Consider the following 13,629-nt stretch of genomic DNA (forward strand, 5'->3'; position numbering starts at 1 on the left):
CTTATTTGTGTACAGCGGGCTCTTCCTTGTTAAGACGCTACAGCCACATGTGTGTGCAGGTGGTGTGTAAGCCTAGCGGGGTTACCCCTCCACACACACCCCATCATGCTTGAATTATCCACCACAGATTAGCAACCTCGTAACAGCTTCTTGGCAGTTTCTCCCACGGAACTGCGTCTCTTTCCCTGGCCGAGCTGCCCCCACAAGTCGATCACTTTTTTGACCGCTTCTGGTGCTTGTTCCGAGTCCGTATGTCCTTCTTTATATTGTCCAGCTGGTTAACATCTACGAAGTACTTTTTCTTCCCTTCGTCGTCCAGTTCTCTGCACACCTTTATGCCCATGCTGTTGCACGTGCCTTGAAAGGGTTGCAAAAGGGGGGAATAAAAAAAAAAAGAAGGAAGGATGGAAAGAAGGAAACTTCTGCGCAATGCCCATGAATGTTTTTTTTTTTTCTTTTTAATTGTAGGGACACCATTCGTGGGTGCGCATAACTGAGCGCATTTCATGCAACGCGCATTGTGAATCCCCCCCCTGCTGTCTAGCCCTACCGATAATATACTTGCAAATACTTTTGAGGGTCAGATTTATCAGAGGAGGGTCCATCCGCTTGCACTTGGCAATGTGGAAAACCTGTTCTCAATTGGGTTGAAAAAAAAAAAAAAGGAGAGTCCAATTAAGCAGCCATCTTTTACAACACTTTTGAAGCGGAATAAACTACACCATGACGAAATGGATAAGAAGCCCCACCACATAGACGCTGCTTTGGGGAGGTCCACTGTACGATGCGCGGTCTGCTAGGTAGAACCACCTCCCGCTATCGCAACGTAGGACATGTGACATACCTCCGCTAACGTAATCGATCCGACCGTGTGGTGCTTCGCCGTGGGACTGAACATGGGCACTCTGGCGCATCGCCGGATGAACCAGACGACCGTTGGGGTTCTCAGGTAGAATCGGTACGTCCTACGGGATGGCAAGCATGCACCTGTGTATAACCTGCATAGCATCTGTGTAGCACCCGCGTATCATCGGCGTAGCACCCGGGTGGACACATTTCGTCGAGGTGTGAGCTCCCTGGGCGGATTAATTTCATCCAGGAGAGGCTTCTCAACTTGTGCGTGCCATGGCGGGCACTTCCAACCGGCGCAGTCCAACATCACTACGTAGCTTAACACCCGCCTTGCGGCAATGCTCTTTGCAGGCAGCTAGCCATTTTCTTCCAACCTGTCATTCAGCGGTTCCAGAGTCACCTGAATCGGCACATTCTTCGAAATGTTTTTCGTTCTCTCGTTAAACTCTTTAAAAAAAGTCATCATATTTATTCCTGAAATTTTGTAAAATGGGAAATGTGACAGGTATGCTAAAAGGGGGGGTTCCTCTTTGGCGGCATGACGCCAAGGGGAGAGGACTCCCCTCTCTTCACTCCCGTATACACGTGCAGATACACACTGCTCGGGTTATACCTAGGGGCCCCAACGTTTGCCCAATGCTCGCGCTGGGCTTGGCAGAGCCAGACAAAACCACTAAATTGAACCTCCCTATTCGAGACATCGTTTACAGTCCTGTGGATGGTTCGGAAGACCGGCGTTCGAGTTGCCTGTGAAATGGCACACGAGTAAATGGTGTGAAAAGGGGAGTTGCCAGAAGGGGGAGGGTGCACATGGCGGGATATAACTGGGCACGCTCATTTAGAGGATCACACGAGTGGAAGATTACACTATTGCGTACATGCGCTTTTATTCACTCGTGTGATGTGCCTCTTATGTAGGCCCCTGCGTAGACTGCGAAAGTAGCACTTTGACCAATGCTGTGCAGCCCCACATCCCTGCATTAGGGACCCCACCTGTAGGCCACTTGGAAACATTTCTACACTACATGGTCGGGAGGTACATCCATGCCTGCCTTCGGGGTGCGGCGAAAGGGTCGTTCCGTGCTGCTGTTCACCCACATGCGTGGTTTTTCTTGTGGTAGCACGAGCAAATGTAGCAGTATGCCAAACGTAGCACGCGGAGAAGTACATAAAAATGTGCTTTTTTTCGTTTTTTTTTTTTTTTTTTTCATTTCACCCCTTTTAAATGCAGCCCCCTCATTGTGTTAGTTGGATCACTCACGTTCCGTGCACCATGCCTCTATGCCTAACGCGCATGTTATGTGCCGCTTAAATTGTTTCCCTCCCCATTTCGACACGCGGGAATATCTCCTCGTTCCCTTCCCCCTTTTGAGGATATGGCAAATTGGTCTACTTGTCAAACGCAACTTTAAAACAACCCTCCACATGGCGCATGCGGTAGAGGTGACAATTTTATTCTTCCTCCTTTGTCGTATATGACAATTTATTTATTTATTTTTTTTTTTCTCGTGTGTGTGAACATATGTTGCAGTGGTGAAGATTTATTCATAGTTACTATTATTATTATTTTTTTTTTTTTTTTTTTTTTTTTTGCCTTTTTGCCTGACTTGTTCATATTTAAAAAGATTTTTATTCCCCGCGTGGAACAGGAGTGCTCGATTTATTTTCCCCCCCTTTGATCTTAAATGGAAATATTCATACTAACCTTTATGTTATGTTTTCCCATTTTCACCCCATCGTTGGTGTGCATCAAATAGTGAATAGTTAGTGCCATTTTTGTAACAAACGGGTGTCAACAGTACTGTGTGTGTGTGTTTTTTTTTTTTTTTTTTTGTCGCCAGCCGTTCAGGTGCCTCACCTGTTCGTTTCCGTCCAGCTCACCTTATTATCCCTCTCCGCACGGCTGGCTCCACGAAAGAGGAAACCGCCACACCGCATACCTTCTAGTTACTTCACGTAAAAAGTTCCCCCCACAAGACTGCGCATATATGGATAAGCAAACAATTGTGATTGACAACGGTTCAGGTGAGGAATGTGCAGGAGACCGCTTTCCAAAAAGGGGAAGGCGTGAAGTGGTGCTAAAGAGGCTGCCTCGTCTGCATAGCCCACTTCGTCTGCTTAGTCTGCTTAACCTGCTGCTTCTGCCCATCCCGCTTCCCCTCCTTAACCCTCTTCTCTGCCCCCCGCAGGTTACATAAAAGCCGGATTGAACGCCTACGATGAGCCGTCCATAGTGTTCCCGACAATCGTGGGCCTCCCCCGAAACAGCGAAATCAAAACGAGCTACGTCGGCGATGAAGCCATCTTCCGCGAGTCCGAGCTGTCATTCTACCGCCCAATCGACCATGGGCACATATCGGACTGGGATCTGGCCCAAATTGCCTGGGAATATGCCATCAAATGTGTAGACCAAAACAGGAGTGTTGAAAACATCCTGCTCACAGAGCCACCCTTATGTTCAACCTCCCACAGAACAAAAATGGGAGAAATTTTTTTTGAGGATTTTAATTTTCAAAATATTAACATTTCAGTGTCTGGGTTAATGTCTATATATGCCACGGGGTTAACAACTGGTCTGGTCTTAGACATAGGGGATGGAGTTACCCAGTGCATTCCCGTGTTTGATGGGTACATAGAAAAAAATTCGATCATACGTTCCGATTTTGGTGGAGAAGAACTGAGCATGTTTTTGCAAAAATTAATATGCGACATTGGATACAGTATGACCACAAGAAAAAATTTTGAATACGTAAAAACTATCAAAGAGACTTTATGTTTTTGCTCCTTAAATCCACCAAAGGATCAACTGAGAGACGATTTAAATGTCACCTATACTCTCCCAGATGGAGATGTTTTACGTGATGGATACGACTCCGTTGAAATATCCCATGAACGTTTTTACGTTCCTGAGGCTCTGTTCAATCCGCTTATTTGCCACAGGGATAGCCTCAGCATCGTCGACATTGTGTGGAAGTCCCTTTTGTTGTGTCCCATTGAAAATAGGAAAACGCTGACTAGCTATATTGTGCTTTCCGGGGGATCCTCTCTCTTCCCCAATTTAGTGGAACGACTGGAGAAGGAGGTGAAGAATAATGCCCCGGAAAGTGCCAGATCGGCTGTGAAGGTAGATTAGACGTTCGAATCAGTTGTGTGTGTGTGGGAGTTTTTCCCCCCGTGAGGGACTTCACCACGCAGGCACACCGTAGAGTGAAATGCCTTCCTGCATTCAAGTGGTGTTCTTATGTTTACATTTCTTTATGAATCATCCCCCATTTGATGCTTCTCTCCCTTTTTTTTTTTTTTTTCCTTTTTGCGACACAGGTTCACGCGCACGAAAACAGAGCTATTATGGCCTGGTGTGGAGCGCGAATTTTCTCTCAACCCGAGATGAGGGAGGCCCAGGAAGGCCTGTGGATATCCAAGGAAGAATACGAGGAGATCGGAAGTAACATTTTCTTGATAAAGGTAAGGCGAAAAGATGAGAATTAAGCAAATTGGGCAGAAAAAAAAAAAAAAAAAAAAAAAAAGACGAACGAGGGGGAGAGATAGGAGGGACACACTACTCACCTGGTCGTGCTTACGATTTGCACTTGAGCAGGTGCATCTTATTTCGTAGCTATGGTTGAGCAGCGCTATGCCAGCTTAGAGAGGGCCCTCCCCCCGTACACCTCTTCTTCCTTTTCGATCAACCCAATTTGTTCCCGGCGCAATTTCTCAACACAAATGATGTTCTCGAGCTGTACATACGAGTATATGTTTGTGCAAAAATAATGTGCACACGTATATCTTCCCCCCTTGCGTTTTTTCAATGCCAGGCAACGCTGAAGCTTACATAGGACACGGCCCCCTCACAGCAGACCAGACCAGACCAGACCAGACCATACCAAACCAGACGAGTCTCTTTTTTTGTCGTTTTTCTGTTACTATGTAATAATCGCTACTTCTTCTTGTTTAGTAGATTTTTTTTTTTTTTTTTTTCGCTGCTGCTTTTGATTTTTTCTTGCTGAAAAGGGGGAAGGGAGGGGAAAAAAAGTGGCTATGTTTTACTCTGTTATGTGGGACGACATAGTTGCATATGTCGCGGGAGGGAGTTTCCCGTTTCGCCATTTTGGTCCTTCGGCCGCTTTGATCGCAGCGATGGTGTTTCTCATTTGGCATATCGCATTTCGCATTTATCATTTTCCCATTTTTCCATTCCCCCTTTGACGAATCAGCAACCTGCTCCCGAATGATATTTTCGATCCTGTAATTGTAGACCCCCCTCTGCGCCTTGGTTGACACGAGGTGGTGCAGGTTCTTCGCGGCGTTATGTATTTTCGCGTCCTTCACTTTGTTGTCGTGCAGCTGTAGTGAGGAAGCGAATGTTTTTTCGTAAGCAGGTTGGCAGGCGGGCAGGTTGGCAGACGGGCAGACCGACTCGCATCACTGTTCGTTCCTCTCAATTGAGAAGTCCACTGCCCGCTTTCGTTCCTTACCAACTGCTTTTTTCTCTTCTCCTCAATCCCCTGAAGTATTGTTCTTTTCTGTGCCTTCACCTGTAAATGTGAAAGGTGAGCAACTGTTGGGGAGGTGCCGCTGCTGGGGAGTGCCGCGTAGACACGCCTTTGCCTCTTTCTTTGCGGTGATCTCTCCCTTTCTCTTTCTTTTTTTCTTTTTTTTTGGGGGGGCCCCACGTGTGCATCCATTTCGATTATTTCCCTCTTCCGCCTAAAGAAGTCGTGGATGTATTTCCTGGAGTAGTACCCCCTGAAGCTGCCATTATTGAAAAAAAAAAGAATGGGGAGAGGAATAAATCACTTGTGTGTAGGGTAGCAGCTCGCAGAAATTTGCACCGCTGCCAGTTTGCCGCTCCTTCCTTTAGGCCTTTTTTCCCCATTACACCTTCTGTATCTTGGTGGCATTGTCCGACATGTACAATACGGCTTGCTCCTCCAGCCTTTGCCGCTTCAATTTTTTGAGCAAAAATTTGCACCCCAGGATGTCTATGGCGTCCTTCGCGCGCTTTAGAAAGTGCCTGTCAGGGGGGGAAAAAGAAGAAGACGTACACCTCCGCAGAAAATTAAAAGGATATATGGACAAACAAACTGGCACACTTAAACTGGCGCACTCTTCGTGTTTGCCCGCGTGGCTACTTATAAAGGAGGTAAGTCCGCCTGGTCAGATACCCCCGGTAGCACTTCTGTATCGTGATGGCAGCGAGGCGCTCCCTCCCGGCGTGTTCCTTCTTCTCCCTATCGTGGATGCGGAGCGGCAGGTGAGGAGCAGCAGGTGGGGAGCACCAAATGAGAACACGCGCCAACTTGTGTACACATCAGCAGGAGTGGCGAAGATAAACGAGCAATCTCCTGACGCCCTCTCCCCTTTATAACCTTAAGAGGGCCTTATACTCTCGAGACAGTGCACTGCCCTGTTTGGCCAGCTTCACAAAGTCCATTCTCCGTTAATTTGAAGCGATTTTACAGGAAGGAAGTTAAACCCCTAAAGAAGTTCAACCCAAAAGGGTGGTTAATCCGCACGGGGGAGGAGCCAAGCGCGAGCGCACAACGGCGAAGGCGCTCTATGCGTGCTGTGCAGCTGCGGGGTGAATACCAATGTGCACCCTCACGATGGACTAAAAAAATGGTAACTCGACAAATGGGCCACGCGATGCGATGTGATGCGGCGCGACGAGACGCCATTTGGAACTAAAAAAACACACCGCGTGGGGTTCAATTTGTCAACGAGAGGACCCGGTCGGACGAACACAGTGCGTGTCTACCTATCTGTGCGCCTCTCTCTGGGTATGCCCCATAAGGCACGCAAAAAAAAAAAAAAAAAAAAACGATATGATGTGAAGAAAATCTCTACAAATAAATGGGCGCATCCCTTGTAACCTTGGCTGGGAATAAACCAACGGGGGGGTTCCCCATTTTGATAAAATTTGTCAAACAAATCAGCCAGCTAATCCACTGACCGCACGGAAGTCGCGGTGGGGAAGTTTTCCCCGTGGAACGCCCATTAGGGGACTCTTTTCAATGGGTCTCCACCTCCCGCGGGGCTTTCTTTCTTCGTGTTTAACTTGGACCAATAATGAAGTGTTGGAGAAGTCCCTTCCCAGCTAACCTCACAGGGTAAAATCATCCCACTGGGGAGTATATCACCTCTTCTTTTTCAAAATTTGCGAAGCGAGCGACGATTTCATGGCCAACTCGTTGAGGCGCTTCCGGCTGTACCTGGACAGAACCGAATTCCTATACGACGTGGTGGACATGCGGGAGCTACAATTTCGATGAATCAACAAGCTGAGGTTTTTCCTCTTCAAAGCTTCCTTGCTGTATTTGATGTCTTTCATGTTATTCTGCAGCTTTTCGGCGATCCGTTCACGGTGGTTAATTTGTTGCAGATTAAATTCCTCGTTGGGGTTGAAATCGCTCTCTTCGTGTCCTTCTCCGGTGGCTCTTCTCCCCTTGGAGCTATTCCACAGATCGTCTGAGTCGTCACCACTGCTGCTATGGGCACTGTAGTCGTCCTCACTTTCCACCAACTTGGGGCTGCTGGCGATGACCCCCCACGTTATGATGGGGCTCTTATCGACACCCTTCCCAGCGAGGATAAGCGGAGTTCTAATATACTCATAGGTGTTATTCCTTGGCAGTAGGTTGAACTTCCCCTGTTGGACCATCTGCTCCTCTTTTTCTTCTTTCACTTTCTGCATCATTTTTAGCTGCCTATTTTGGGCACACTCTTTTACTTGCCTTTTGATATCCTCATTATATTCCCGCGAAAACCTAGTGTTTTCGTGGCATATCTGTAGCTTACCCTCAGCGGCAGGATCCATCGAGCTGATTTTCAAACTGGAGGAAAACATCATTCTGCTTAATTCATTTTCCGATTTGCTGGTATTCACTTGATGGCAATTTATTCCTTTCCTTGTGCACTCTTCTATGTAGTCCATTTTTCTGTTGTGCTCCTTCCTCATCATCAGAGAGAATAAGTCCCTTTCTACATTTTTATTTTTCATGCTCCTTAGGATGTATTCAAACGATTTGTTATCCTCCGAGGTGTACCTCTTCTGGAAGTCTCTCAAATTCATGTTCAGATCAATTTTGTGTTTTTTTCCATTCGCCAGGGTTACTAATTTGTAGTTTTTTTCTTGGAGACAGAGTGCCTGTTGGTGCCACCCCCCCTCGGAGGGCTCTACATTCCGCTCGCTTAGGCGGTCCATTGGGTATAGCATCTCAAGATGGTTATGTTCATCCTGAGAGGAGAAATAGCTCCCATACGGGTCGCCACTCAGAGATGTAACGCTGCCCACTTTCCTTCCGCTTCCTCTCCCCGATGGATCTCCTCCCTCAGGTGAGTGCCCCCCATAGCTGAACATGGCGCTTCCCCCACTTGGGGTAAAATCATGGGCATCCTGTGGAACCCTCTCCGAAATAGCCCCATCATCCTTATACTTGTGCAAATCTGGAAAGAACTTCTTTTCGATTAAAAACTCCAGCACATTTATGTAATCCTCTTCCAACAGCACAATGTGATGGTCCTTCCCCGTCCTGAAGTCCCTCGCGTCATATTCCACAATTTCGTTGTTTTGGAACAGAGCGATTTTTTCTTCTTCATACGGTTGGATGGCACGTTCTTCTTCATCGTTTTTTTTTTTTTTTTTTTTCTTCTTCTTCCCCTTTTGACTTACAATTTTGTGTTCATTTTGATCCATCGGCAGAATTTTATTTTCTTCCTCTGAGGGGGGCTCCCCTTCCAGGGGGGGGGACTTCCCTGGGGAGTCCATCCCGCCGCCCGGTCGGCTCGCACCGCGTGAGAAGTCCGCCTAGCATACACATACACGATACGTACATATGTGTGGACTTTTCCCCGCGCGATTGCTTCACCTGTGCACGCATTTGGGGCGACCCAGCGGGTGACATTTATCTGCGCGTCTGTGTGTGAGTGGAAGAGACAACGCGCCGAGAACTCCACCCATGCAGGAGGACCATTCGACCTGCGCGTTGTCTCGTTAAGGGGGTTCCTACCACGACGGGGTGATCTTTGCACTGCTATTTCGTCGCGTCGTCCAGTTTCGCTATCCCCCCGCTAGCCAAGTGACTAACGTCCGGGTGCACACGGTGGGGGAGACCACCCCTCTGTGAGATATTCAGAGGGCGGCCCTTGCGCTGTGTGCCGCAAACCGCCCTATTCACCTGCCGCCCCCTCTTGGGGCATTCCTATGACTCTTCGCAATCGCAAATGGGGAATTCCTCGGCGGGTCTTCAATTCTTTCCAACGTAACTCAGATCCGCTCACAAAAGAAGCATCCCTCTTGAGCGAAGTTAAATTGCGAATGGGCTGCACTTCCGCTGGCGTTTTTTTTTCTTTTTTTTTCCTCCCCTTGGACTGTTCATTTGTTTAATTTACATATCGTCTGATAGCAAAAAATGAAGAGTGGGGGGGAGGCCGAAAAATGAAAAAATCGACGCACTGGGAGAGGCCCCCTAAACGAAGCAATCGCGTCAGATCAAGAAGCGAAAAGGAAAATAAATTCCCCGCGGGGTTCACAACATGACTGCGGAACGACGCCACGTAAAATGATGTACACTACGCTACGGGTGAACAAGGAGAGTTTTTTTTTTTTTTTTCCCTCTCATTGCCTTTCACAGCGCCGTAGAGCCACCTATTTGCGCAGTTGCGGCAGAATGTAATACGTGGGCACTCATGCGAGTGTATTTATTGAGCAAAAACTGATTGGCAATATATTTTTTTTTCTTCCCTTTTGCCCCCCTTTTTGCGAACGTTCCACGAGCGAATTCGCGGCTAAAAAATTGCGAGCGGGTAATAATTCCCCCTACAGGGAAGTAATAAAGGGGAGGAGAGGCTCCCCACGGTTGGGCACCCACATCCCATGCATACGCACGTATAGTATCGATGGTAAGCTTCCTCGGGTGGGCGCCCCTCATGAGTAGGCAAATCGGGGGTATAGCGCAACCTGAAGGAGAATTCAACCAAGCAATTTCCATAGCGCTTCCCACAAAATGAGGCACTGCGAAGAAGGCGCCAAACTGGACATCACTCACGTGAAGAAGAAATTCCCCGGTGTCGTACCCAAAGCAGTTGGGAGGCTCACGGGTGAAGGCGCAACCATCCCATTGCAAAGTCTGCAAGGCGGCCATCCCCAGTGACGTAAGCATGTTCATATGCGTTGCAGAAAGGGAAGCACTCTAACCAGTGTGACGCAGCGATGCTTACTCCCCCCTACCAACCATGAAATGCAGCGGAAAAGTAGGGTACCTCTTCAACCTGAAGAGGGAGTACGGAGAGGAGAGGGCAACTACCCTGTTGAGGGCCCTGGAGGAGGAGAAAGCAATCCAAGGGGCATTCATCACCGACTTTGTAAAAATGGATTATCTCAACTTGACGAAAATCCTGCTGTTCATGGTTGGGTCAAATAAAGTGGAGACAAGTTTCGATGGGTTGTATGTAGACGGGGCGTATGCACATTTGCTGACCCATCGGGGGGTGGCGGTCCCCCAGGGGAAGCCTCCAAACGGGGTTATCCCGTCGGTGGGTGAAGAGAGGAAAGAAGGGAAGTGCTCAGCGGGGGGGAATTCCGAAGGGGTAAATTTTGAGGGGGTAAATTTTGAAGAGGCAAACGCCTCAGGGATAATTTTCGACGGGGCAAACTCCGCGGGGGAGACCGCAGGGATAATTTTCGACGGGGTAAACGCCGCGGGGGAGACCGCAGGGGGAGGGCCCCCCCTGAGAAACCCCCACCCGGCAGAAAATTACGAAAAAATAATCATTCACAAATCGGAGATACTAAACGCAGAGGATATAATGAAGCAGGACGGGGAGGTGGAAAGTATAAGTAAAGCCATCTACTATTTAAACCCCTGCTCTGTCCTGTCAGCGTATTTTCTTGATGTACAGAAGGACGAAAATGTGCTGGACATGTGTGCATCTCCAGGGGGGAAGTCCCTAGTCATCGCCAACCAGCTGTTCGGGTATGACACCTCTCCAGTGAAGCGAATTAAAAAAATGGAATACCTGCAAGATGGCAGCGTACAAATTACGTGCTCGCTAGATATGGTGAATTATTACGCCACGAAGAGACAAGGCTTCTTCGTCGCGAACGAATTTAACCGAGTGAGATACGACAGGTTGAAGCAAGTACTTGGTAAGCATCTGCCAAAGGATCTGCTGACGTCGAATAGGCTGCACCTCACAAATTACAACGGGTTAAATGTAAACTCATTTTTAAGGTTCCCAAGGTTTCACAAAATATTGCTGGACGTTCCTTGCTCCACTGATGAGCATTTAATAAAAAAAAAAAAAAAAGATTTGCTTAACAAGTGGTCAGATAAGGTGATAAAAAATAATGCAAGTGTGCAGTTCGAGCTGCTGAGGAACTCCTTCCAGCTGTTGCACACAAATGGCATCCTCGTTTACTCGACGTGCGCTCTTTCTCACCACGAGAATGACCAGGTGATTGAGAAGTTTTTGACCAAATATAAAAAGCAAGTTCAAGTGGTCGACTTTGTGAAAGAGGAGGTTCAGAAACGGTTCCATGGGGACGACTGCGGGGGGTTATTTTCCCCATCCGTTGGGGGGCATACCTGTGAGCAGCGTGACAATGAACATGCAGAGGGGCATAGCGCTCCCCGCGACGGGCCGAACACCCACTTCCTGTCCTTCTTCGAGAAGACCAAGTATGGCTACATTTCCCTGCCGGATAGGTCACCCTTTGGAATTTTGTACATTTGTAAGATTCGAAAGATTTGACTTTTTTTTTTTTTTTTTTTTTTTTTCGTCCTGCGCGTCGGCGTTGCGAATTTGTTGCAAAATTGTTGCGAATATGTTGCTAACATGTTGCTAACTTGTTGCGAATATGTTGCTAACATGTTGCTAACATGTTGCTAATTTGTCGCAAACTTGCTGCTAACTTGTTGCGAGTTCGGGTTGGCCGTCTTGGGGGGCTCGCCGGGTGCGCACGCAAAAAAAGGGGGGAGCGGGCGGAGCGGGGGCAGCGCGCGTGAAAAAGAGGCACGCGAAAAAAGCAAAATGTAGTGTAAAATGTGGGGGGGACTGTGCGGGTGAAGCGCAGGCATAATCGCAACGTTTTCACGCAACGTTTTCATGCAACGTTTTCACGCAACGTTTTCACGCAACGTTTTCACGCAACGTTTTCACGCAACGTTTTCACGCAACGTTTTCACGCAACGTTTTCACGCAACGTTTCCACACAACGCTTCCACGTAGCGCTCCCACGCTGCTCCACACAGCGCTACTTCCGCGCCAGGTTGTACTTGATAATGGCCGTGTTGGCGTTGACGATGAAGGCGATGAGGGAGACGCTCTTGTCGAAGGAGCTCTCGGAGAGGAAGGAAAAGTGCGAGCACAGCTTCAAGAAATAGTACTTCAATTTGTAGTCATAATTATTGCGTAACAAATATTTAATGATCGTTTCGAAAATGAAGTTAACCGGAATTTGACACGTTATTAAGCTCTGAATTTTCGTCACGCATTCCTTCATCTTTATTTGGGAGGGATTTACAAAGGCAAATTCGCACAGCTCGTTTATGTAGGTAGAAGCAACTGAAAGGGACTGATGTGGTTTGGCCGAATTTGCATACACAGTCATTTCAAGTGCCATAATGCACTTCCTCAAATTCCTCCCATGCTTATTAATCAACGTTTTGAAAAACTCCACTGAGCTGAAGGATGCAGACACGTGTTCACTTTCACTTATATCTTTTAACACCCCAATGATTTCTTCTTCCGTGGGGAGAGGAACTCGTATGCAGATGCACCTACTCTTTAGCGGCTCTATAATTTTTGACAAATGCTCCAAATGTAAAATGACTCTTGCATTTCTTATGTACGTCTCCAGTGTCCTTCTTAATCCTGCTTGAGCTCCTTCACTTAAAAACTCGGCATCTTTAAAAACAAATATTCTGTACATGGGTGCTTTGGAAAAAAAAGAAGCACTTGATTTGTAGCTACATAACTCTTTAATAACATTCTGCACAATTACTTTGTCCTTTATCCCTAATTCGAAGCATTGTAACTCTAGGTGGTAATTGCTCTGAACCACATTTATGCTAATTTTATTTTCTGCATTTGTTAGGCACTCTGGTCTTCTGATTATCTTTTCCTCTTTAAATATTTCCTTTATTAGGCAATCTATTCGGGTACTTTTTCCTCCTCCTGGCGCGCCGTAAAAAATGATGTGCGGTAGGTCCTTGTGCGCGCTCAGCTTCTTCAGCCTCTCCGTGATGTCCTTGTGGATTTTCAGCTCGTCCAGGCTTTGCGGCGCGTACTTTTCCAGCCACATTTTGCAGCACTATGTGTAGGGGAGCTTCTTCCAGGGGGGGGAGGGGCCTCCCAATCGGGGTGGCTCTCCTATCACTTTAGCTTCCCAGCTGGGGTGCCCACCTAAATGTAGAGCGGCCCCTGGAGTGATATGCCCACTTGCGGTCCGGGCACCAGCGGCGAACACAAATGGGCGCACGTGCAGTGTCAGCCCCGTCAGCCGTGTCAGCCGCAATCGCCGCAACAAGCGCGAGAACCACTCATAAGCATATCTCGCAACGGGCGCGCGAGGGCATCTGCGCGTCCCCCTTGGTGTGATCCCTTATGGCCTTCGCGCCACTCGCGCCATTTCGCAACACAGTGCCGTCGAGACGAGCTATCTGCCTGCGTGGTAAGCTCCGCTTCGCCTGCGCTTCGTGCTACCTACCTTCAAAGGAGAAAAAGGTGCGAAAAAAATGAAATCCTTCGAAAAAGGAACACACACGGATGTTGCTG

The 13,629-nt window shown here is 47.8% G+C and overlaps 6 protein-coding genes across 6 annotated transcripts, besides 9 other annotated features; 2 read left to right on the forward strand and 4 right to left on the reverse strand.

Annotated features, from left to right (window-relative positions):
* Positions 1-211: 211 nt before the first annotated feature.
* Positions 212-2,071, reverse strand: PVX_091180 (50S ribosomal protein L11, putative; the record flags this gene model as incomplete). The annotated part of the gene is made up of 6 exons (XM_001615177.1): positions 1,731-2,071; positions 1,466-1,599; positions 1,227-1,326; positions 845-965; positions 551-632; positions 212-357 (listed from the first exon to the last, which is right to left on the reverse strand). Exons 2-6 carry the CDS (start codon positions 1,551-1,553, stop codon positions 212-214), a joined length of 537 nt encoding a protein of 178 aa, XP_001615227.1. The 5' UTR covers positions 1,554-1,599; positions 1,731-2,071.
* A 769-nt stretch (positions 2,072-2,840) lies between these two features.
* On the forward strand, positions 2,841-4,341 carry PVX_091185 (actin, putative; the record flags this gene model as incomplete). Its single annotated transcript, XM_001615178.1, has 3 exons — positions 2,841-2,877; positions 3,042-3,976; positions 4,174-4,341. 3 exons carry the CDS (start codon positions 2,841-2,843, stop codon positions 4,339-4,341), a joined length of 1,140 nt encoding a protein of 379 aa, XP_001615228.1.
* Positions 4,342-4,651: 310 nt separating this feature from the next.
* Positions 4,652-4,679: a microsatellite.
* Positions 4,680-4,789: 110 nt separating this feature from the next.
* On the reverse strand, positions 4,790-6,455 carry PVX_091190 (hypothetical protein, conserved; the record flags this gene model as incomplete). Its single annotated transcript, XM_001615179.1, has 7 exons — positions 6,222-6,455; positions 5,985-6,083; positions 5,732-5,866; positions 5,526-5,604; positions 5,328-5,387; positions 5,071-5,196; positions 4,790-4,855 (listed from the first exon to the last, which is right to left on the reverse strand). The coding sequence occupies exons 1-7, from the start codon at positions 6,284-6,286 to the stop codon at positions 4,790-4,792; spliced, it is 630 nt and encodes a 209-aa protein (XP_001615229.1). The 5' UTR covers positions 6,287-6,455.
* Positions 5,526-5,554: a microsatellite.
* Positions 6,456-6,460: 5 nt separating the features above from the next.
* On the reverse strand, positions 6,461-8,620 carry PVX_091195 (hypothetical protein, conserved; the record flags this gene model as incomplete). Its single annotated transcript, XM_001615180.1, has 1 exon — positions 6,461-8,620. The coding sequence occupies one exon, from the start codon at positions 8,618-8,620 to the stop codon at positions 6,989-6,991; it is 1,632 nt and encodes a 543-aa protein (XP_001615230.1). The 3' UTR covers positions 6,461-6,988.
* Positions 8,257-8,280: a microsatellite.
* Positions 8,434-8,460: a microsatellite.
* Positions 8,621-8,891: 271 nt separating the features above from the next.
* Positions 8,892-8,917: a microsatellite.
* A 200-nt stretch (positions 8,918-9,117) lies between these two features.
* Positions 9,118-9,138: a microsatellite.
* A 948-nt stretch (positions 9,139-10,086) lies between these two features.
* Positions 10,087-11,604, forward strand: PVX_091200 (hypothetical protein, conserved; the record flags this gene model as incomplete). The annotated part of the gene is made up of 1 exon (XM_001615181.1): positions 10,087-11,604. One exon carries the CDS (start codon positions 10,087-10,089, stop codon positions 11,602-11,604), a length of 1,518 nt encoding a protein of 505 aa, XP_001615231.1.
* Positions 10,563-10,638: a microsatellite.
* Positions 11,405-11,428: a microsatellite.
* Positions 11,605-11,715: 111 nt separating the features above from the next.
* Positions 11,716-11,737: a microsatellite.
* Positions 11,738-11,817: 80 nt separating this feature from the next.
* PVX_091205 (replication factor C subunit 5, putative) lies at positions 11,818-13,156 on the reverse strand (the record flags this gene model as incomplete). Its single annotated transcript, XM_001615182.1, has 1 exon — positions 11,818-13,156. One exon carries the CDS (start codon positions 13,154-13,156, stop codon positions 12,107-12,109), a length of 1,050 nt encoding a protein of 349 aa, XP_001615232.1. The 3' UTR covers positions 11,818-12,106.
* Between the last annotated feature and the right edge of the window lie 473 nt (positions 13,157-13,629).

Source organism: Plasmodium vivax, chromosome 9 (genome assembly GCF_000002415.2).
Source record: "Plasmodium vivax chromosome 9, whole genome shotgun sequence".
NCBI classification, from domain to species: domain Eukaryota; phylum Apicomplexa; class Aconoidasida; order Haemosporida; family Plasmodiidae; genus Plasmodium; species Plasmodium vivax.